The sequence below is a fragment of the Cyanistes caeruleus genome, chromosome 15 (assembly GCF_971803275.1).
Source record: "Cyanistes caeruleus chromosome 15, bCyaCae1.hap1.1, whole genome shotgun sequence".
NCBI lineage: Eukaryota > Metazoa > Chordata > Aves > Passeriformes > Paridae > Cyanistes > Cyanistes caeruleus.
Genome location: NC_141715.1, coordinates 5,675,406 through 5,699,333, shown reverse-complemented (window position 1 = coordinate 5,699,333; position 23,928 = coordinate 5,675,406). Strand labels below are relative to the sequence as shown.

Sequence of the window (23,928 nt, the reverse complement as noted above, 5' to 3'; positions counted from 1 at the left end):
CATTTTCCCATTTATTGTGATAAGAAATTCCTTTCATATGAGCAGAGCTCAGGCAGCTTCTTACTTACATGAGGTGATGGAAAACCTCTTATAAAATCAAACCCTCAAAGTGGATAATCTCAGCCACAATCTTCCTCAAGATATTTGCTGGCACTCTGCTTTACCTGCAAGGAGTGATAGAGCTGCCCAAATCCCTGATTATTATTAAGCAGAATTTTGACCTTAGAGTTCTTCCCTTTACAAGTGTTCAGTTTATTTGTAACCCCAAACTTTTGGACACTGGCACAGGACAGGGGGGGTGGTTCTGACTTGATTTTTTGTCCTGTTGTCTCAAGATGTCCCAAGAGTCAGTCCTATATTCATGCAGGCTTTCAGCTGCAGGACAATTTTTCATCACCCTCTAGCACCTGCACCTACAGCAGGCAAGCTCACCATTAGAATAAATTTTGGAAGTCACACAGGGAAAGTGAACTCTCATCGTAGGAATGGCAGTAATCACCAGTACAATGTGATAAATGTTTTTGCATGCATGCAAGCACTGTGCTAGTGTAGCACATCATGCACATTATTTTCAGGATGGAGTCACAGTGGGATGGGGAATTTCCCTGTCCCACTCACCAAAGACATGAAAAATCAGGAGAGGAGATCTCTGTCTGGGTATGAAAATGCAGAGAAGGCTGATCTAGGTTGGATCACCCTGTTACTGTATCTTGGTTAATATTCCAAAGACATGTTAATCCTGGTTTTGTATTGGGCAGATTGGTTATTGGAATGAAGATGAGAAGCTGGTCCCAATAGCTGTAGATACTCAAAGTGGCAACGAGTCTACGAGCCTGCAGAACAGGACCTACATTGTCACAACTATCCTGGTAAGTGCCACAACTTCCATCCCAGCTCTCCCTCTCCTCCATCTCCCTGATGTGCAGGCTTCCTCTTCCCACTCATGTGCCCTTCTTTGTATTATATCATTTTTATAATAGCAATAATAATAATAACAACAATAATAATAATAATAATAATAATAGCACTTGCTGTTTCTTGTCGGCTCCATAAAGGTATCTGCAAATTGCTGTGGCTAATTAAGTAGGTATTAAAGAGCTCTCATGCTTAAGTGTAGAAAATACAAAAGATTATGACAAGATAATAGAGGCACCAACACAGGTAAATTAAGAACATTGTACCTGCGCTTTGTATTTATCCCACAGAATTGGGGCTGCAGTTTTGGGAAGGATAAGCTGTTTTGTTCAGAGAGCCTGAATCATTGCTTTAAAAGCAAATCTCCACTATAATCATGAAGGAATAATAGGTACCCCACAATGTACGGTATCATGTATTATGTCATTGTATACACTTACCCTGCAGAAACACGAACTACTACTAATTTGTTTGTTGATTGCTTACTGGGAGTCTGCAGAGAAGACACAATACCCAAACTGAGTTAAACACTTTAAGGCTCTCTTCTGTCCAGCAGATTTGATTCTCTGTGCCCACGCAGGCAGGCATGCCTTTAAAAATTCACAGCTCAGATACATTAAATACCCCTTGCAGAACTACACTGAAAGATTTGTTGCCCAAATCCTGCCAGCTACTCCATTCCCCTCAGGTCCATCACTGCAGGAGCTCCACACAGATTCTGCATGAATAAAAAGAATATGCCACAATAAAAAAAATCAGACTTTGTGCCTTCTTGAATAAGCCTGCAGGGTGTTGGCCATGTCACTTGGCACAGGAACACAAAGCTAGAGCTTTGCAGGGCGACCAGAAGCTGTTCTACAGCTGTTGTGCACCTCTGGAATGAGGAGTGGGGCTCAATGGGGCTCTTCTGTGTGCCAGGAGGACCCATATGTGATGCTCAAGAAGAACGCCAACCAGTTTGAGGGCAACGAGAGGTACGAGGGCTACTGCGTGGAGCTGGCCGCCGAGATCGCCAAGCACGTGGGCTACCACTACCGGCTGGAGATCGTGCGCGACGGCAAGTACGGAGCGCGGGACCCCGACACCAAAACCTGGAACGGCATGGTGGGAGAACTCGTCTACGGGGTGAGTTTCCAACCTCCACATTTAGCTCTTGGTACCTGGGATCGCATTCAAGCCCCAGAGTTGGAAGGAGTCCTGCCCTCTCTCAGCCTGAACTCTCCAGAGGACTGCAGCTCAAACAATCAGCCCAAGTAAAACGTTTTAATTTAGGGAGAGACAGCACATGCTGGGCCTATGGAAATGTCAAAACATTCCCTTTCAACAGTTCCAAGATTCTTTTTCTTTACATTTTTAGAAGAACAAGTATCGAAAGGTCATACTTTCCCATGGGTAGAATCTCCAAATTTTACTCAGTTTTATATTTGCATGGTAATGGCAGGATGAAGGAAGAAAAATATTTCAAACACTCAGCACGAGTGGTGAATAGAAGGATGAGATTACTTTCTGTCCAGCCACTCATTTCCATCATTAGGGATGTACATCTGCACCCTACACTTCTAAATCTGGTTTGGTCTGGTAGTTCATACTCTGTGATGTTTAGGTCATCCCTCAGACAGAGGGGTCTAATTTCCCTTCCCCTACAAGGGAAATCATGCAAGGAGCATCAGTTCCAAAGTCCATGTGAGACTGTGTTGGAGTGGGGATGATCCACTCCACTGGGAGATGGTAGCTCCACTGTAAATGCTCCAACATAAATCCATTTCAATGCATTTCCCTCTCCATTTTCAAGATGGATTGCAAAATTAGTGGAGAGAACATATCAGTGTTGCTGGACCATTTTTCCTCTTCTCCTGCATCAGTTATGCAATCAAAAAACGGTTCCTGATGGAAATAAACATCCTGACATCCTTTTTCAGGAGATTGGCCTTTCCTTGCCTCTTTTGATGTCTGGATGATAAAGCTCTTTTAGAGAAAATCATCTTCATCAGACTGTGACATCAGTGGATAAATCAGATGAGAAGAGCTGGGTGGCTGCAAAAAGAAAGCACTGTGATTTCAAAACAGACCTGGTAATCAGTAGCGATAAAATGGAAATAATCCACCAATATTATGGGCTTCTCCTTTTTAACCTTTTCCTTGGAATTGGTTTTGTCTGATTTCTTCTGAGATAGCAAGGTTAAACAGAGATTAAAGGATCATACACTGCAGTTAGTAGAAACATTTTATTCCCAGTCTGCAAATCCCTTTTCTGTCTCCTTTTTCAGAGGGCAGATGTGGCTGTGGCACCACTGACCATCACCCTGGTTCGAGAAGAAGTTATAGACTTTTCCAAACCATTCATGAGTTTAGGTATATCAATAATGATAAAAAAACCTCAAAAGTCCAAACCAGGAGTTTTTTCCTTTCTGGATCCTTTGGCCTACGAGATATGGATGTGCATTGTTTTTGCCTACATTGGAGTGAGCGTTGTCCTCTTCCTGGTGAGTCGCTTCAGCCCTTACGAGTGGCACACTGAGGAATTTGAGGAGGGACGGGACCAGCCAGCCACTGACCAGACAAATGAGTTTGGGATATTCAACAGCCTCTGGTTCTCCCTAGGAGCTTTCATGCAGCAAGGATGTGATATTTCTCCAAGGTGGGTTGCCTTCCCAAATGAACCTTCTTCTAGTTTGCATGGTTTAATCCTTCTTTGTGTTTTGAAGATGAACAGGTTCTACTTTGACCTCCCTTCCTGTAACAAAGTGTAGTTTTGTGAATCAGTTACAGACCCAGAAAAGATCCAAAAGTTCACAGTTCTCACAGCTGTGAACTTGGGACCTCAAACCTGACACTGTGAAAAGAGTATTTAAATTGTTTTGGAGGAGTTCTTTTGAGAGAATTTACAGAAATTATAAAAAGCATTTCTAAAGCCACCCAATTGCAATCAAATTTTGTCAGTCATTTATTTTGTTGATAGTAGAAATAAGATGATTCTAGCATTATAGGGAAGATAAAAACTTCCAGCAAGGTTTGGAGAAATAATACAGTGGGTGCCCAGAGAAAGGTTATATGGTCTGTGTCAAACATTATGGAGCACAATGAGTGGCTTAATTATTACTGGCCTTTAAAAAGGTTAGAGAAAGACTAAGTTTCATTCTGCTTCCCATTTCAGCCAACAGTTCTGCTGCCTGAAAGTTCAGTGTGACCCAACATTCAAAGCCTTCCTAAAGGGACTTTTTGGTGAATGACTCTTGTGATTTACTTAGATAATATTTCCTTCCTTTTGCGGGCTTTGTCTCCCTTCTCTTCAAAGGAAGTTTTATCCAGAAATACCCATCTTATGGGTGAAGACAGTGGGCAGAGGTGGATTTCCAGCCTGCTGTGGCGGCATCAAAGCTCAGGGGATGGGAAGGAGACACAGCTCCGTTGACAAGTGGAGATAACTCTGTGCAGCTCAGCACAGCTCCCCGGGGATGGCAGGGGAGGCTGAGCAACAGCTTTTTGCCTATCAGATGCCAATTTATCCAAATGTTAATGAGCTTGTGATAGCAAGGAAATAACAGTCTGCAGGGCACTTTGATAGTGACAGCCTTTATGAATATGTTTTATTATCTGATCATTGATTAGTAGGAGGCCAGGCAGAGAATTCAGAAAATCTTTCCAGCAGAGGGAATTGCAGCTTTATTGCTGTCTTGTAGCCAGCCCTGTGCATTAGGATCAGGTTATTGTGATTTTCATTCTCGTTGTTTTTGTCATCATTATTCTTATTTAGGAAAGAGAATGTCTTCCTTTAGGGTCATTTCAATAGGTGGTTTCTGATTCGAGGAGGAGCAGGGAGAGGTGAAAAGCTGAGGCTTTGAGGAATAGCAATTTTGGTAACATCTTTAATAGAAAGTGTCAGGGAAAGATCAGTGGGTTTGATTCAGCTAACATGATTTGCTCTAGCTAAATAACATGCTTTGAATCACCATTTCAAAGTGTGGTTTTATTTTGCTTTGAAATGGGAAATGAGAATTGTTCTATCATTGTTACTTTAATGTTGGTTGATTTAATCATCCTGATAATGAAAATTACAATTTCATCAAAACCAATATTTTCCCATGGAACACAAGAGCAGTTTCTGACTGCTACAACTATTGGCAAGATGATAAAAACTTAAAAATTAAATATGGGAATTATTATAACTCCCAGTACTCTGAGTGCAGCTTGTTGAGATGGTTGTAAGGGGAGAGGGACATTCCTGTGCGATGTGAAAGCCAGGAGGAAGCAGAAGAGTGAGAATTTCCGTAGGATGTTGTTGTGCAGAAAGGCTCTGAGCGCACTCTGCATTTCACATGTACTTTTCACACGAACCCAGAGCAGGATTTCTGTGACACACCACTTAGAAATGAACACTTGGTAGAATGACACTGTGGGCAGGTGGGGATATCTGCTCTATTCTATTTCCTATGTGGTTGCTTCTAAACTTATCACTACTATCTCTCAGCATCTCCCCAGTAATGCATTAACCAACAGAAATAGCTTCTGTTATACATCTGTTCTGTCATCCTCTCCCCAGCAGAAAGGAGCAAGTGCAGGGGTGTATTTTGTTTTTTCCAAGGTTTTTGGGTTGTTTATTTCAGTTTTGTTTTGGAAAGGAGCAGGGGAAATTTGTCTAGAGGTTTGTTGTTTTTTATTTTCCAGAGTGTGCTTGTTTTAAGTGCATATGCCACTATGTATTTATCATTTTAAAAAAAAGTAAGATCAAAACTGCAGACACATCACTCAGCACAGCGGGTGGTGAGGTTTGCAGAAATAACTTGCTCTTGTAAATGTGCATTCCTCAGTCTCAGACCAGTCCCCAGGGAACTTCAATGCCCCAAAGAGAAAAAAAATTCGCTTTTGAAGGAAAGTGTTGTCCTTTTTTAAATACAGACTTACTAGGCAGAGCTTTAAATAGGCTTTTAAGACACTGGGGACAACCTACCAAGGACTTTAAAGACACACAGTAAATTTGGTGGCCTGTGGATGGCCAGGAAAGAGCAGAACTGTGGGTTACCTGCTCATAGCCTCTTCTCAGGAGGTCAGCTGGTATCCTTGAAGCTCTGAAGCCTTCACATCTAGGCATCAACTGGGTGGATGTGACAAAGGGCAGGCAGTGACCAGCCATGGAGAGTCCCAGCTGGAGCTGGTGGCAGTCTGTGTTGTGCCTTTGGGTGCTGAAACATGAGCATGAGCAAGGAATCCATCCCTCCAAACCCATAAAGGGATGGCTCGATGGTAAATGCATGGCTTGAGGCCAAGGGGGCTGCGAGCTCTCGGACATTTCCCACTGGAGCGTGTGTCCACCTTCATCACCATCACCATCACCATCACTGGCTGTGGAGCAGTCCCTACCACGTGGACTCATTTGTCCTGGTTGAGGTGAGACAGCCCCTGTTGCTGCCCTTAAAGCTTTCAAAGCACAGCTGATACCCAGCAGGGTCAGGGAGAAGCTCAGAGCTGTGCACAGCTCCACAGGGACAGGCGGGAATCAGTGAAGTCTGAAACGGGCCATAAACCATCAGGCTTTGCAAAGTGCCACCTTAGCTTCAGAAAACGGTCATGAAATTGCAAAAGCACTCATTAAACGTGAAATACAGACCCAGAAAGGAGCTTCTCAGAGCAGGCATCAGAGGTAATAAATAACCCGCAGCCAATAGCGAGAGCCTGCGGAAAGAAAAATGTGAAGTAAATGTGACTCACATTGTACCATTTTCAGAACTGTAATTTGATAAATTGTCTTCAGAGCTTAAAATAACTGCAGTGTGTAGCAGCTGTGGGGAGTAGGACCTTGCTAAAGTCCAGCACTTCACCATTCCTCACTTAGGATGGACCTGAGGCCTTTGAGAAGCCCAGGGAATGCCTGGCCTTCTCAACCTGCTCTGCAGCAAAACAAAGCATCAGAATTGTTCATGTTCTCCATCATTTTCTGCAAAATAAATAATTTGACTGTTGTGAAAAGGATGGAAAAACAGGGAGCAAAATAGCATCTCTTGTCAGCTTCCTATCTTGATCTTCTGTTTTCTGTTATCATAAAATGTGTTGCTTCATATAGTTTGAGCCCAAAAGTGACTTTTTGTATATTGGAGAATATTAAATTTAATCTGGTTACTCTTCCTGTGACTCAGAAAATTTATGTCTGACTAAAATGAAATACATTTGGTTAAAACAGGTCTTCCAGAGAGGCATTTATTCTTCACTTGAAAATACCATGAGATAGAATAGACAGTTACTCTCAGCTGAGTTGACTGTAGGCATCTTGTCCTATCTCAGCTTTGGCAGGTGAATAAATATCAGACAATATCACCCAGTGAATGCAGACATCTTTTGTGCCCTGCCAGAGGAACCTTAAATGAAGATCTCCAAAAATTAGCCCAACTTCTTGGAGCCTCTCTTTATTGTTGAAAAAAAAAAAAAATACATATTTTGAATTCAAATCAAAGTCTACTGTCAGTAGAAGGGAAATGTATTCTTCTGTCGTGGCACACCAAGGCTTCAGGTCCTGATACCTGGACAACACAGCTTGAAATCACTCCTAATAATCTGTCTCATTGTTTTAAGAGCTGGAGATGTCGTGGTCAGCCTGTGCTGGGAGTGAAATGGTGGATGAAGCTTTCATGCCATCAGTGTCTGAGAGACAGCCAGGCTGGACAGGGGATTATTTTGGGAGCATCAGCAGGGCTGCATGAGCAGGGAGAGCCCCTGCGCTCCTCTGTGCAAGGCAGGACCACAGCTGGGAACTGCTGGGGTCACACCAGTGTGCCCTAAAGTCTGTGGGGTTCCATGTGTGCAAGGAGACATGGCACAAGGTGCAATCCACCCTCCAGCTGGCTTGGGATGAAGAGTTAACAGGGTTTTCACTGGCCTGCAGCCCCAGAGGAGTGCAGGGTGGAGGGGATTGTGGCCAGCAGGGACCCCCGGCTGGCGGGGCTGGGTGTGCTGAGCAGGGAGGTTTGCTGGCAGAGATGATGAATGACTGCACTCCCAGGCAGGAAGGAGAGAGACAGATGCTGGCTGCTCTCCAGTCAGTAGATACAATCTATTATTTATAGGCATTTTGTGGACATGGTTATTTGTATTTTGTGACATGGAAACAGAGCTCTGGCTGATCCGTACAGCGCTCGTGTTCACTGCACTCCCCCTCAGCCTCTCTGCTGCACTCCATCAGGGGGGTTTGTCTGGGGAGCAGCAAACAAGGTCTTTATTATGTACCTGTAATTAATGCTGAGCATTTTCCTCTGCTCTTTTTCCTGTTTATTTACATTTCTTTATAGCCCAATTGAAAAAAGTCACAGGAGACCTCAGATTTTGAAAGACAGCAGCACTTTTAAATTTCATCAAGATCTTCCCAATACTGAAAGGTTTTATCCAGTTTTTGGGGAAAATCTAAATCAGAAATTGATTAGAACAAAAAAAGAATGTTGTGGAGGTTTTTGGTTTGTGGTGTTTTTTTTTGTTGTTGTTTGGTTTTTTTTAGTGAAAGGTTAGATTTGGATTTTTTCAAGGAAATTATTTCTGTTCCATCCTTTGTAAACTTACATTTGCAGGGTACTTACTTATTTTGCTAAAAATTTAGCATTAGAGAAATTAGAGCCAGCTGCATTTAGCAATCAAAAGGAATTTAATTCCTTCCTGAAAAGAAGGCTGAGCAGGGGTATTTATCTGATGACTCTTCTTGATTTCAGTAAGCGTCTTCTCTGACACTCCAAGCATCTGCATTGGAAATGGCCTCAAATTGCACCAGGGGAGGTTTAAATAAAAGTTTAGGAAAAATTTCTTCACTGGAATGGTGGTCAGGCATTGGAACAGGCTGCCCAGGGAAGTGGTGGAATTGGCATCCCTGGAAGTGTTCAAAATGTGTGTGCATGTGTCACTGGGGACGTGGTTTAATGGTGAATTTCAACAGCAGTGCTGTGGTCATGGTTGGACTCAGTGATCTCAGAGGGCTTTGTCAACCTTAATGATTCTGTGGGGACAAAGCTCAGGTTCATTTATTTGTGGTGGTTTGCTTGAACTGGTGAGCTGACTTTCTTTGAGAATAAAAGTAAGAAAATCATGACTTGGACTTCTGGAAAAGTCTCCTTGCCTTATAAAAGTGTATCAAACGATGTTGCAATTATCTCTACCTGGCAGAGTTAATTATGTCCAGGGAGAGCAAATTCAGGTCACAGGGTAACAGCAGCACTTGCAAATCACCAGGAACTGATGACCACACTTATTTCTAAAACTCACTTAACCAGGGAAAGTGACTCACCAGAGGAACAGCTTGACAAATTGCACAATATCCAACTAAACAGTCCCCTTTGGAGTCTGCGCACTTCCATGGCAACCAGAGTGTGGCAGCCAGGGGAAAATGGAAATTCTTTTAAAATAGTCATCCTTGCTATCATTTCTTTTTCATTTGGGAAAATGCTGAAGGATACAGAGGACTCAGAAGGAGGAAATAACCAACTGAGAGAGCATTGTTGGAAAGACGCAATTTCTTCTGTAAAGGAAAAATTAGTCTTTTGAATTTCCACGCTCTGCCACCTGAAAATGTCTAAATGCTGCAGAGGTAATGCATGCTTCTTCCACTGACCTGTAAGCTACTTCCTCAGGATGCTTTCCCTATCAGGCATACCTAATCACTCTCCCACAGCTCTGACTTTGGGCCTTCAGCATTGAGGTTGCTGGGGGACAGCAAGAAATTTGCTGAAACTCCTCCCAATGAGTGACAGATTCCCTAATCGTTCCACCAGCTGTGTTTAAAATAAGCCATCAAACACTTCATCTAAAAGAAGATATATTAGCCTAAAAATACTTGTGCAATTTCTTTCTTCAGGACTAAATAAATGTTTCTCGTGTTTTTTGTTGAAAGCAAAGTTGAAAATAGCAGGGGAGAAAGTGCATTTCCCTTTTTTTTTTTTAATATCTTGGGAAGTTTTATCTGAAAGAGGGTAGATTTGGAATAGATGTTAGGGAGAAGTTCTTGCCTGTGAGGGTGGGGAGGCCCTGGCACAGGTTGCCCAGAGAAGCTGTGGCTGCCTCTGAATCTCTGGAAGTGTCCAAGGTCAGCCTGGATGGAGCTTGGATCAACCTGTGAAAGGTGTCCCGTGGCAGAGGGTTGGAATGGAATGAACTTTCAGATCCCTTCCAACCCACACCATTCTGTGTTCTCTGACATGGAACTGGAAGGTGCTGTTTGTGTCTCTAATGCTGGGCACTGACCCAGGAATTGTGAGGAGCACTGAGATTTACAAGGCTGCCTTCTGACACTCCCAGCCTTCTCTCTGACTGCAGCAGGAGACTCTCTGAGCCTCCAGGGACCCCCTGTTATGCTGTACTCAGACTTGCTGATTTTCAGTCAGTAAAAAGAAGACTTTTTTCTATTTCCTTTCCTCTTGATAACGAGTTGTTCCTGAGCAGTCAGCTCAGCTGGGGTCTGCAGTCAGGGCTGTGCATGGTTGTGTCTCTCCAATAGCTAGGTCGACTGCCAAATGTTTTTGTCAAAGAATAAGGGCTGTGAGGAGCTGAACGGCCTCCACCTCCCTCAGGTGGTGTCTTTTGCAAGGCTGCCTGTCACACACTCCTTTAATGTTGGCACTCCAAAAAAATACTGTAGCTAAGATGGGAAGCCCTGAGCATGTTTTTGCAGGGAAGCCCTGCTTAAATAAGTCTTCCATATGCTGTACATTACTTTTATCAGCACTAAGATATCATGTGCACACTCACTGGATACACATTTGAATGAGCTTTGAACTCCTTGATTCAAATTGCTCTGGCTCACAGAACACAAAAAGCATCCACAGCTGATCTCTGCTGGTGTCACCCCCACAGCTGGCCTTCTGCTGAGAGGCTCACAGTTCTGCCTTTATTCCAATGGAATTTTGCATTTATTGGACCTATTCTGCTTTTGTCTCAGATTTCATCCCAACTACTTGTCCTTGTAGGTAGGGAAACACCATACCCCTTTTCCATGAGAAGTTCAGGAATGCATTCGTTCACTGGGCAATGCCCATTGTCACAGCCTGAGAGGGTGAGCAGGTGTCTCTGGATAGGTAATCCCTGGCAATTTGTTGAAATAGGACAGAGATACTGTGTTATCCATTGTGAAATCCTCGAGGAAGCCAAGTGACTGGGAAAAGCAAAATGTGGGTCCTGCTAAGAAATCAGGGCAAATATCCTTGTGTGCTTGGGCAGGGTCTGGAGTTGGAGAGGGCAGAGCGTGGTGCCACCTCTGAACCCCTCCATGCTGTCTTGATCTTCCTTCCATTTTCACATGGATCACAGGGGCAGCTGGAGAGCAGCTGATTGTTAAGCTGAGATGGCAGGAAAGGGTACACAGCTCGTGCACACAGCCCTTTCCTCAAACAGCAGCAGCACACTTGATGGCATTCAATCTATTGAATAAAATCGTGCAGTAATTCTGATTAGTGCCTACCCAGAAGAGCTGCTGCTTACCCTCAGATCCAAAGGCTAAGCAGCAATAATCCAATCATGGTAATCATAACTTACTACTTTGATCTTCAGATAAAAGAGTCTATAGAAGTGCAAAAGTGTTACATCACCGTTATTTGGACAACTTCAAAGCATGTTTTATACACTAATGAATTCTCCCAACTCAGTCTGATGAGGAGTAATAGAAGGCAAGTGTGTGAACAGAGGAGTAGAAAGGAAGGAGATGAGTCCTCACATGGTGAAAGGAAAAAGCAATAAAATAAGCACTTGTACCCTGTGTATTGGTTGAGACATGATGAAGAGTCCATGAGGGTCTGGCTGCAGGAGCCAAGTGCACAGGATGCTCTCCTTTAGGAGGAATTTTCTCTTCTCTCATTTCTTGAAGCTTGAAATAAGAAGCAAAATCTCAGGCTGCAGAGAGGAAAAACAGAGGGAGGGGACAGCTTTTCATCTCAGCAGTGCTTCTGAAGCCTCAATTTTTTTAAAAAAAAATCACCAAATGGATCTTAGCAGGTGAAATAGGGGCAGCAGAAACACTGAATATGTTTTCCCTTTAGAGTTTGGGAGTTTTAATGTTAAAAGACAGGCACACCTGTGCACATAAAGCTCTTCTAAAAACACTGTCTGGGGAGAGCAGATTCATTCCTCACCACTTCTACAAGAGATATAGTATGTCCCTGTGCAAAAAAAGAAAGGCTCAAAACTGAAACTAGAGAAAATCCAACTTGTATGGTCTTGTGAGGAATCACATTTTAAATTAGAAATGAGAGAGAAAATTAAGGGAATATGTGGAAGTATTGCCAGAGTGAATATCTTCCAGTGCAGAAAATACTCTCCTTCCAGAGCAAAGCCTTGTTCTCATCATGTTGGGAAATCTGACAAAAGACAAGAAAAAAAAATAAAGCAAAATTAACCAAGGCAAGACACCTTGGAAGAAGTCTGAACTAGGTTATTGTAGCTTTATTGCCCAGAAGTCTCAGAAATGGAGCTCTGGTGTGAGCAAATGTAGATGGCTAAAGAGAATCTTGGAAAAATGAATGGCATGTAATCCAAAACATATTAAATCTTTGGGGGGAAAAAAAAAGGTTTTTCATCAAGTAGACTTTGAAGAAGAGACTGTGGGAGACTACATGGAATCCAGCAACTCAGTAAAGGACATTGGCACCATAGGCTGTTGTTCAAAAAGGAGGATGAGTGCTTGTAAATTTGGGGCCACCTGAGGTTGAGGAAGTCCCTGAATAATGAATCTCCCAGAGCTCTTCAGCAACTGCTTCTGACAAAATTTTATGCTTGACACCTTGTGAGTTTTTCTCAGCAAAGTGAACAAATGCCATCAGAGTGAGAAAAATACATTAAGAGCCTTTTTTACAGTGAAATTTTTGCTCAAAGGCATGATGAGAGTTGGGGTTTTATTCCTTGTAGCGATAGCTGGCAAAACAGCAGAAGAGGGATGACTTTGCCTTTCTCTGGAGCTGCCAAGCAGCCCAAAGTGACCACGTGTTTCTCAGCAAATCACTAAATATTCATCCCTTAAGTCACCCTGTCTGCAACAGGGAGAGGTACACTGTGTCTGTACTTCAGAGGATGACGGTTCCTGTCCTCAGATCTACTTCTCAGCCTTTCAGCTACACTCCTGTTTTTTCTTAGGGTTCCACTCCATCCCTCTATCCTGGCCCTGCATTTGTACTGTTTTTAGCTGCCCTCTGGAAGAGCTGAGTGTATTATCCTGCATTTTTAGTGTTAAACATCTCATTTCAGCAGCCAGGGATGCTGTGCAGAGATGGCAGGTCCCTCGAATGAAGGATTTACCTCAGTCCTGCTCTGTTGGAGTATTTTTAGGTGTCCTGCTGAAGCTGAAGAGGGCTTGCTGCCCATGTCAGTCCATTTTTTCTTGGTACCTAGTGCTTCCAACACCCCACTAGCTGAGCAGGTGAGCTGTGTTTGTTGTGTATCCACAGGTGACGTTTTGGGTCAGTTGAGGGCTCAGAAGGGCACAACCTGCAAAGTTCTGTGGTGTGCACACATCACCCCCTGCCTGGCTGGGCCCTTTTGATGCTGCCTCTGCCTGTTGGGATTGAGTGTCTCAGGAAGGGGAATTGGGCAAAGCAGCAGCTCAGAGGTAAATTCCACCTGGTGGGCAGCACTTCAGCCACCCACCCAGGACAGGTTCATAAATGTGATTCATTTTCTTTTCCCACAGCTGGGAAATAAATTAGAGAGATGAAGTAAGCTATCCAGGAACCCATAAAGTAGCAGGGCTTCTCAGGGAACAGAAAAACCTGGATGCTAGTCCTCTGGTTAGGCTTAGGCACCTCTTGCCTGTCAAAATGCTAAGTGGATGTCTCAAAAACAGCAGGAAGCTGCTCCATGCAGTCATGCTTATACTTAGCACTGCAGTAATCCAAGGCCCAATGACTGGAGAACCACAAGTGGCATGATGCATTTCTGACTAAGCAGGAAAACTCATTTTAGAATGAGGTTTTGCCCATTAAAGGGAAATGGAAGGGGGAAAAAGTGCCAACATATTCTGCAGAAGAAGAGATGAAACAGTAGGAGAGGGAGCATACACTGCTGTCCAAAAACATTAGCTTAGGCAGAAAGAAACAGTAAATAAACCATGATATATAATTAACACCTCACAGATATACATCCCCACCATTGAATCTGGGAGATTCTGTGTATTTGCAGAGATCAGATTCAGTTGATGCAATATTTACACCGTGAGCATCCACAAGGCCCCTTCTTAAAGGCACATCTGCTGTGATTCCAAAATCCATGCTGCCTTCCAGCACGTTGGCTTTGGGGATCAAGGTGCACTGGCAGGGTTTGCCTGAAATCACAAGAGCAGACCTCCAGCCCACATACAAAAGTTAAGAAGCCCTAATTTTTGGTTTTTTTTCCTTTTCTTTTTAACAAGAATTAGAGAAAGAAAACCAGGACAGAGCCAGCATGGGACTTCCAGTACCTGTGCACCCTCAGCTTCCTTACCCTGTCTCCCTGGTTAGTGTTACCCACAGGGAACCAAAATATGCAGCTCTTAGCTCTGTAAAAAAGTTGTGAGACTTGAAGAAAGAATTTGTACCTTTGGGAGAAGTGAATAAGAATATCAGTGGAAAACATTCTTATTTCTGTATTTGTAAAGGCTTTCCTGACACTGCATGTTAAAACCCAGCACTGCAGTCAGGACTCCAGACCCTTGTACCAGGAGATAGGATCCAGTAATAAGTAAAAGCAAACTCATATGGCAAGAAAATTAGTAATGCACCATGAACAGAGAAACTTGCATTATAATCCCACAAATTTTGTGGCAAACAGTTGTGAGCTAATTCAAAACTCTCCATGGCACAGCAGAGAGTAAGAGGATAAGAGCTCTGCAGTCTGCACTTGATGGATGCACCCAGAGCTGATCCCAGCTCCACAACCCCACACTGAATTTCTTCCTTTGCCTTTTGTGCAAATCTGGGGTTCGTGTCAGGAGCAGAGATGAAGTGGTGAGGCCAAACACGCCAGATGGTCTGTGACACACGGGAAAAGCAAAGCTCTTTACATTGACAGAGTTTAATATTTAAAAATTGCTTAAAGTAAGAGCAAACCTGATGCAAAATGTTTGCAATTAATCCACTTCAGAGTCAGATTTCAGATAGAACCACAGAATTGTCTAGACCAGTATCAAATTCAGAGTAGTGCTGGAGATCAGAGGCTCTGTGTGGGTAGAAGACCAAAAGTGGGTTTGACCCACAATCAGTAGCACAAGCACAGAAGAGCTTTTCTTTCAACAGTTTTGCATAAATTCATTCAGTGACAAATATGTCAGTTGAGCAAGTGAGCCTTTATTAGACTTGAATTTAACAGCAAATCTGGGAAATCCTCCCAAAGCAACTATGGCTTCAGGATCCCAGATTTGCACTTCTAATTAAAACACTGTCAGTTTAGGTGTAATTCTCCATAAGGAATGGATTTGAGGAGGGGGAAGGGAGAAGTGGGAGAGAACTGAGATAGTGCTTGAACAGTTTTCCAAGGAGGTTTACTCTGTATATTTTCTGATGATCTTGTTAATATTTTTTGCAGAAATGTATTGTTCTCTTCTAATAGATGGCAAAGCAGAGGCAAACTCCTGCTGGCATTTCCTACCTTCCATGAGGGATAAGATCAAAGAGAAAATTGTTTGATCAAGGGTTGCATTTTGTTTTAAGAAATGAGATTATAGATGCATGATTTTCTATTTCTGTATGAATCCATCATTGGTAAGGCTAAAACATTAGAACAAATCTCTTCATAGGAACAAAGGGAACTTACAATTCCTTTCTGTGTTCCACTGGCAGAATGCAGTTACTTTTGCAAGGAAAGGTTTTTAGAAAGTCATGTAAGTAAAAAAATCAAAATTATTACTTTCAGCTTGACCATCTGCAGTATTTTTATTGTGCAGATTTAAAATAGTACGTTTCAGAATTATCATTTAAATTATATATGCAGTAGGTAAAGATATAATTTACTATAAAAGCTGAAAGAAAATTATTTGAAACAAGAAAGCAGAAACAAAATTGTTTACCATGTTAAAATTATACCATTTAGCCTTTCAGAAATTAAACTATAAGTAATAGCAAAAGGCAAAGCTTGAACAGACCCAAAACAACCATTTTCAGAGTGCTACTTTTAGAGGACATTTGCAACCGTTATCTTTGCATTCCAAATGAGAATATTAAGGTTTTATTTACAATTTCGGAGTTTTACACGGTCCTGAAATCTTGGTTCCCAGCCAGCTCTAATTTTAAGTAGATTGTGCACTGTGGATAATGAGGGCAGAGTATTTACTACTCATTCCTGCAAGGGTAATGATGGAAAGGAGCATCCTGTTCTTGCCAGTTCTGGGAGGCACAGGCAGGATCCCAAGGCAGGGAGAAGAGTGGGGGGATGTGTGTTATTTTACACAGCACAGGCAGGGACAGAAGAAGAAATCAGGATATCTTAATTTGGTTGTGTAGGAAAGAAGAATCTAGGTGCAGAGGAAATAACACAGGTTGGAAAAAGTACAATCTGGTCTATTTAGATATTTTACCCCTTTTTGCACCCCATTTGTGAAAGCCTCTTACACTCCTACCCTTGCTTATTTTAGTCCAATTTTTTTTAGACCCGGCTGTTTGCAAGGATTACAATGATAACGAACATGAATAAATTCAGAGGTCAAATAGACAGATCCAAATATCTGAATCTTAGCACATCTTTAAAGTCCTAACCAGAGTGCTCAGTCTCACCTTGGCTCTGCAGGGAGCTGAGTTACTGACTCCTTTCCACTCAGCAGGGAGCTGACTCCTTCCTGTTGTGCTTGAGCAGCTACAGGGACACATTCTGATGCAGGAGGATTTGAACCCCACAGCACCCATTAGTGAAAAGAACTTGAGCCAGGGCTCAAGCTGCAGAACATTTCTGTTAGTCAAGTGTAAGGTCATTTTTTGTTACCTTGCTCCAGACTGAGACTTTCAAAACCTCACAGTGACTTCAAAGAGCAAGATGTATCTACTCCACTGTGACTGCTCTTACTAGAGCATAAACATAATTCTAAGTCCCACTGGTTTTTGCCCAGGCTTTTAGCAACCTGGTGTTGAAGTCACTACTGTCAGAAATCAGACATTATCTCCTAAATTACAGTGCCTAAAAGGCACTTTGCAAACGTGTCCCGTGATGGAGGCACTGCCATTTGTCTGCTGGGGCTGCAGGAGAAGCAGAACAAGGTGGTAACAGATATTGCCTTTGCAAGCCCTTGCCATGGTAAGCAGGCTCAGTCTAAAACTCATCTTGTTCTGTTCAACCTGTGTTCACTGCTCCTGAATGGGATCACATCTGCTTGTGTGGTGTTTATCATGACTGTCGTTATGTTCTTTATTGAACTGCTCTGTCCTCCCAGATTCTCCATCCCTGGCCAGCTCTCCCTTGTGCTGCCCAGCCACGGAGCAAAAGGGCCATGTCCTGTAGATCCCATGTGCTGGGTGTTCTCTCTGCTGGGCATTTCAGCAGTTTTGATTCACAGCTCCCAGCTCCAAGTCAATCCAGCAAGGAGGGCAAACATGGCCCACTAGCAGTATCAGCAACAAAACCTCACACACGAGGCCATGCTGGCAGCCCTGGCAGCTGCTGACCTCTTCTCCTTTCCTCCACAGTCTGTGAAAGTGAGCACATCCCTCCTCATGCCATGAGGAGGAATGACCAGCACCAGCAGCAGAGACAGCCCAGATGAAAGCAGTCCATGATGGACACATGAATCCTGTCTGCATGCTTCTGTCACCCTGGGGAAAGAAACAGCCCCTTCTCCCTCCTCCCCCAGCCCTCCCTGTTACTTTCCTGGCTCAACACCCCAAAGTTACTTTTCCATGCTGTCAGTGCCAGGTGTGAAGCTGGGAAGCACAAGCCATCTGCAGCTGAGGGCAGGCAGCCCCTGGGATTAGCTGGTGGTGAATATCACTGGGATGTCGAGGGTTTGCAGGCAGGAATCCGCCTGACGGCCCTGAAGGGATTGAAATGAGTCGCAGAAATATCCCAGCTTCATCAGGAAGGAAGGGCTGTATAATTTGCAGCTGGAGATGAATGTGATTATTTGCCATGCAAATGGATTTTGCCAGCTCAAAGTGGCCTTCATCAGCAGACATTGTTGTATTTGACATTATCTGGTTACTTTTGTTTAATGCCTCTGTGCCTTTTCTGGGCGCTTCCTTCCCTGAGCACACATCATCCAGACTAATTTTCTTCCTCTTCCTCATCAATCTGAAGATGTGTGAGTTGAATCCATAGCTGCCTCCCTCCCCAGTCCCCCTCCAAATATGAAACAAATGGTGAAGCTGTACGTGCTGACAGCCCTGCAGGCTGAGTGTTCTCTGCAGATGGGATGCAAGATGGTCACATTTATCTCACCAAAGTTTAGCCCTTTGCTGGACTGGGATATCTCTGTTACCATCCCATAAACCATATTTCTGCAGAGTGACTCAGATCAGCAGAAAGACAATGCTGAAACATGGTCCCCCGTGGAGAAATAAATGGTGTTTCTCATGGGCAGGTCTCCTTAGTTAGGCTGTCTGGCTTTATTAAACAGCTTTGTATGTTCCCTTCTGTCTGGGACAATGCTCTGCATCTAAAGAAGGAGCACATAAATAATTTAGACAGAATGCCTGAATGCTGACATCATTCTAAAATCATCTTCCACTCTTAAAAATTATTTGAAAAGATTTTAATATTAATGCCTGCTTGACTTATTTACTTCTATAGCTATTGAATGGTTACAGTTAATTGGCTATTTGATTGCAGACAGTACAAAACACCTAGATTTTAAAGCATTATTATGAACATCTTGTCTAACCATCTGCTGAATACAAAAGAGAGAATGTCAGTAGGCAAATTATTCATTAAGACCATAACTCCTCTCTGAGCTTCAATATGTCTTACAGAAAAACACAGGGGTTGTTTTTTTAAACTTCAGGTGATGGAGGGAAAGATCACAGCTGGGCTGTGTGTCTGGTCTGGTTCCATGCTGGTGCTCCTTCCTGCCAGGGGTACATGGTACAGCAGAGACCTTGACAGGCATTGCTGATGGGCATATTGCCCCCTGCCCAGCTAAACTTTCTCATAATTATCTCCATGTCTCATTATTAATATTATACTCTGAAAGGAATTGAAAATCAAAGTATATTCTCTCTGTTTATTACTGATTTTTTTTTTTTTTCACTGAATTTTTTTATCCCCACTCTAATTCCATCAACACTTTTAAAAGTAAATTAAGAACTGAGAGAGACTTCTGGCTCCCTTGGAAGGGTGTGGAGAGCGCGACTTTGGGTAAATGGCCACGTAAATGATGGGCCTGCAAAGAGCAAGCTGCACTTTTTAGACCTTCACCCTGCTCCTGTCTGACTCTCCTCTCTGTGCCCAGGTCTCTCTCCGGCCGCATAGTCGGTGGCGTCTGGTGGTTCTTCACCTTGATCATCATATCCTCCTACACAGCTAACCTGGCTGCCTTCCTCACCGTGGAGAGGATGGTGTCTCCCATCGAGAGTGCAGAGGACTTGGCCAAGCAGACAGAAATCGCCTATGGCACCCTGGAAGCTGGCTCCACTAAAGAATTTTTTAGGGTAAAAAGGAAACTTTAATGCACACGTTTTTCTTAGCTTCTTGTTTGACAAGTCCTCCAGGTCCGTCCTCTCTCATCCTCAGCTCAGGTCTGGTTTTTTTTTCCACTTGCTTCCCCTCACCATGTTACAGCCTGCCAGAAGATTGGCAGTGACTCCAGTGCATGTGATATTCTGTAGTTGTGAACACAAATATGGAATATCCGTGTGCTTCCCCACGTTACTGAGGAGCTTCTCTGAGCAACTCCAAATGAAACCATCTCCAGATTTCCAGCTTGGTTTGCCCTTGGTTTGATCTGCAAAATCACTTCGTACACGAATATGGGCCAGAAAATCAGGGATTGATTTGGGCCCTGGTGCAGAAGTGGTAACATCCTGTTACCCCTTTTGGCTTCCTTGGCCCGTTTGATGTGTGGGTGTGTGCTCAGTCCAAGCTGGAAATCTCAGGGGGCACCCAAACCTCTGTTAACGCTTCTGTTGGGTTTCTGCTGTCCTACGCAGCGATCCAAAATAGCAGTGTTTGAGAAGATGTGGACATACATGAAGTCAGCCGAGCCCTCCGTTTTTGTGAGGACGACGGAAGAGGGGATGATCCGGGTGAGGAAGTCGAAAGGGAAGTATGCATACCTCTTGGAGTCCACAATGAACGAGTACATCGAGCAGAGGAAGCCCTGCGACACCATGAAGGTGGGAGGTAACTTGGACTCCAAAGGCTATGGTATTGCAACGCCAAAGGGGTCTGCGCTCAGGTAAGTAGCTTGGATTTGCTTCCTTTTGCCAAACCACCCAGCAAATCAATGTATGCACACAGTTCAATCTCCATTGCCATGTTAATCACGAATGCTTGGGGCAAGGAGGTGGGGGAGGTGGAGGAAAAGGGGTGTGACCACTCAGTGTGATGTCCAGGGAAGTAAAATGCCCGGCTCCCACTGAGCAGCAGCAGGAGTGTCTAATTCTTCAAGCCCTGCATCTGGAAACTGGATCCTGGCTGATCCACTCGCTATGAATGTGTCTGCTATATGAGGTGATGGCAGGGGGCTGCTGTGGTGTAACCATTGGTTTCACAGAGCTGTATCCGGAAGGGACGCTCATCCCGTGCCATGTGAACTGCGCAGCTTTGCAGAGTATGGGATTACCCTGCCTTGGATCCATGCTTGCAGAGGGAGTTCTCATGGGGAAAGCATTTTGGTGTTTCCTAAAACGAAATGCTGGTTGGAAGAGGTGGGAAGTCCATTTTGAAAAGCCCTGCAAAGGGTGGGCATTTTCATTCTCTGAGTCAATTCAGATCCCAGCAAGCACCAAATCTATAGCAAGTCCAAAGGGGTATAAACACTGCATCTCTGAGCCCAGAACCGCAGCTGCCACATACCTTTGCCCACCAGCCTGTGAAGTATCCTCAGAGACCTGCCTTTAAAAAGAACTCTTTAAGAGCACAAATCCAGGCCTGAATGAGTAGCAGAACCTGGGCACTGCATTCAGCCACACTCCTGGGCATGAGCATCCATCATAAAAACTGGCCTGCTCAGAGCAGCATTGCCACCATCCACAGACTGGTATTGTCATCTTGGGCATGTCAGAAGTGTGGCTCCTTTTGGCAGCAGCCACGTCAGTTCCTCACGTTACAATCATGAGGAACATGAGTTGCAAAGGTTTAGTAAATCATTAGATTACCAAACCATTAGATCTCAGGATCTGTAGTGTTAAGTAATCAGAACGAAACTCCAATGTATTTAATTAATTACTGAGTTATTTATTAATGAAAGCATATTGACCAGAAGTGTATGTGTGGCCTTATAGTTGTTTGCTAACATAACCCAATGCAGACACACTTAATCCATGATCTCTGCATTTCTAGAAACCAGAATATTAGCAGATGGCCATTTGCAGAAGGATCTGTCTGGTTACACAGTGCCCAAGCCAAAGCCAGCCCAAAGAATCAAAGCTGTATCAGCTGGTAGTGGATGAGACCCAAGGATTTTGATTGCTACAGGTCTTAGGTCAGCTCACACTCGATTCAGCACTTCCCACATCAGCAGTGTCTTTAGAGAAGCTGATGTGACAGCCTGCACCACCCAGTGCACAAGGCAATTCTTGCATCCAGTGCAGCTCAGGCTCTGAAATGACTCAGGTTCCTCCAGCTCAAGGTGGACATATTCTCACAGCTTTGAGATGCTTTCTGTTGCACAATTTCCAGAGTTTGTTTTCAGTCTTGCAAATATGGAAATTAGGATATGGGGCTGATTCTATTTAATTAATTATTTATTTAAGCATCAGTCTTGGATCCTAATTTCGATATTATAAAACAAACAAACAGGAACATCCTACCTGTCTTATAATTTTTGGCATGTGAAAGAGCCATTTTTCATACTTCTAAGAAAAATAAACCACAAGAAAGAAAATTGCATCATTTTATTTTTGCGACTCCAAACATCCCTCTGCTAGGCATGACTCCAAAAATTTCTAACATTTCTTTCTGTTTCTTCTTTTGCATCCTGGCTGCATGTAGAACAAATTTCTTATGGGCCTAATGGCAAAGGAGGAATGCTTGATTTTCCATCCAATGGCGTTTCTTTGGAGCAGTTCCTGTCCATTTTTCGTCCCATTGTGTCTGTTTTGTTCCTGATGTTTTAATTGTTTTAATCTCAGTAGTTCCCTACAGTCCTCATGTCTGTTTTCCCCCCGGGGTCCTGCACGTGAGAGGTTGCCCTGAGCAAGGTGACGTTCATGAGGCGTCTGTCCAGCACGGTCATCCTGTCTCTCACTCAGTCTCCATCTTCACTCACTTCCATCCACAGAGTAAAAGCTCTGAGCCAGGATTGCAGGAGGTTTGTGACCCAGGTCTGTCTTGTATCAGGCGTGTTTTAGAAGCTGGGCATTGTAGCTAGACCAGTTTTCCTGCATTTAGGATAGCTTGTTAGGAAAGAATCCTAGAGAGAAACTACAGGAGCTTTCACCATATATTTTTCTTGATTCTACATGGGCAAACAATGCTAAGATGTTGCCACCAATAAATGAAAACAAGGTTGATAATACAGAAATAATTCTACATGTGGTAGTAGGTGCAAACAGCCCTTTTAGAAGATCAGTTTGGTCTCGTGGACTGCTAAAAGAAATTACTTCTTCCTCCTAGATGAATCTGGCTTTGAATATCTTTTGGCCTCTAGAGGTTAAAATTTAGTTGCATTTAGGCATGTCTGAGAAGGGCAGTAATAGCAAGGCAGAAATTTCACCTTTCAGCACCAGCGAGTTCAAGCTGTGATCCTGCCTGACATGAGGCAGTCATCCTGCTGCAAAACACACCCATTTACCCAGCAGATCTTCTCCACTGCTGGACAAGTGATCAGAAAGAGGGGAAAAAAGCCAAATTACCCAAAACTTGGGTAAAGAAAACCCAAAAAATTCCATGTAGGTCTGGACTCAGGGACTAGAGAGTTTTTGAGATGGCTGTCTGTGAGAGCAAGTTCTTCAGAGCAGCCATATTGACATTAAAGTTCCATAAAACAGAAGTCAGCTTTCCTAGGGTCTGTGAGTATACACAAAATGTTCCCTGTTAAAAACCCACCTTCATTCAGGACCCCAGACTTTTCAGTCTTCCATCAAAATACAGTCAAGATGTAGTGCAGCCTGTTCTGTGTTCTCCCTGGGAGCTGGAGACACAGTTTACCAAAATGAAGCTTCCTAGGAAAGAAAACACATAATGTTCAGCACATGGCCCCAGAAATCATATTGCTGATAATGTGCTCAGGGAAACAGCAATGCATTTACTTTGTTAACACCTTGTACCCACATAGAAGCCGCAATGTATTTTGCCTCATTAGTTAACTAATTTTTCCCAGATGGTCCAGGCATCAGAGTGCTAAGTAACCTGTATTCTGTTTTAGAAGGCAGAATAATTATGATTTACTTAGTGTCAGATTCTTTCTGGATCTACACTCACATGTTCCCATTTGCTTTAAATGCAACCAGACTCAGGCTCTGACCAAAATACCGTTAGAGTTGAAAAGAGAAAATATTCAGTCACCTTCAGATCTACACCTTCGCCTTCTCTTGGACTGGTAGCAAGCTTGACTGCATCTGGATTTTGCTTTTTGAAGGCTGGATTCTGCCTGAAGGAGGCTCCCAGTCCTTGTGAAGGCTTCAGTGCTCGGATGGAATCCCAACAGGCAGAGCCGTGGCGGGCTCCTGGAGGTCAGCACATTCCTCTTGCTCACAGTCAGGCTCATTTTAGAACTGCAATACAGAACAGCCCCCTTGCCAAGGGTTTCTTGGTGTGGCACAGAGCACAAATTCTGAGATTGGAGCTGCAAGACCCTTGGCCTTTTTAAAGACCTGTTTTATTGGCATTCAAGGTGTGTTAACATACAGTTCATCCCTCCACCTCTTCCATAATTTTTAAAGCCCTCTCATGTTTGTGCCTTGCTGTGCTTAGCTTTGTACTTCTTTTTCATGCAATGACAACACCAGC

General features: G+C 43.5%; 1 protein-coding gene across 4 annotated transcripts in view; it reads left to right on the top strand.

Annotated features, from left to right (window-relative positions):
* GRIA1 (glutamate ionotropic receptor AMPA type subunit 1) overlaps positions 1–23,928 on the top strand; it is a 117,096-nt gene that overhangs the window by 78,837 nt on the left and 14,331 nt on the right. For all 4 annotated transcript variants that reach the window (XR_015276584.1, XM_023935917.2, XM_023935918.2 and 1 more), the window contains 5 exons: positions 759–869; positions 1,834–2,040; positions 3,183–3,553; positions 19,268–19,466; positions 19,965–20,212. Coding sequence is in view for 3 of the 4 variants with exons in the window: in XM_023935917.2 (XP_023791685.1) it covers positions 759–869; positions 1,834–2,040; positions 3,183–3,553; positions 19,268–19,466; positions 19,965–20,212 (1,136 nt within the window). In the remaining variant the exon portion in view is untranslated. The remainder of the gene's footprint in view (positions 1–758; positions 870–1,833; positions 2,041–3,182; positions 3,554–19,267; positions 19,467–19,964; positions 20,213–23,928) is intronic.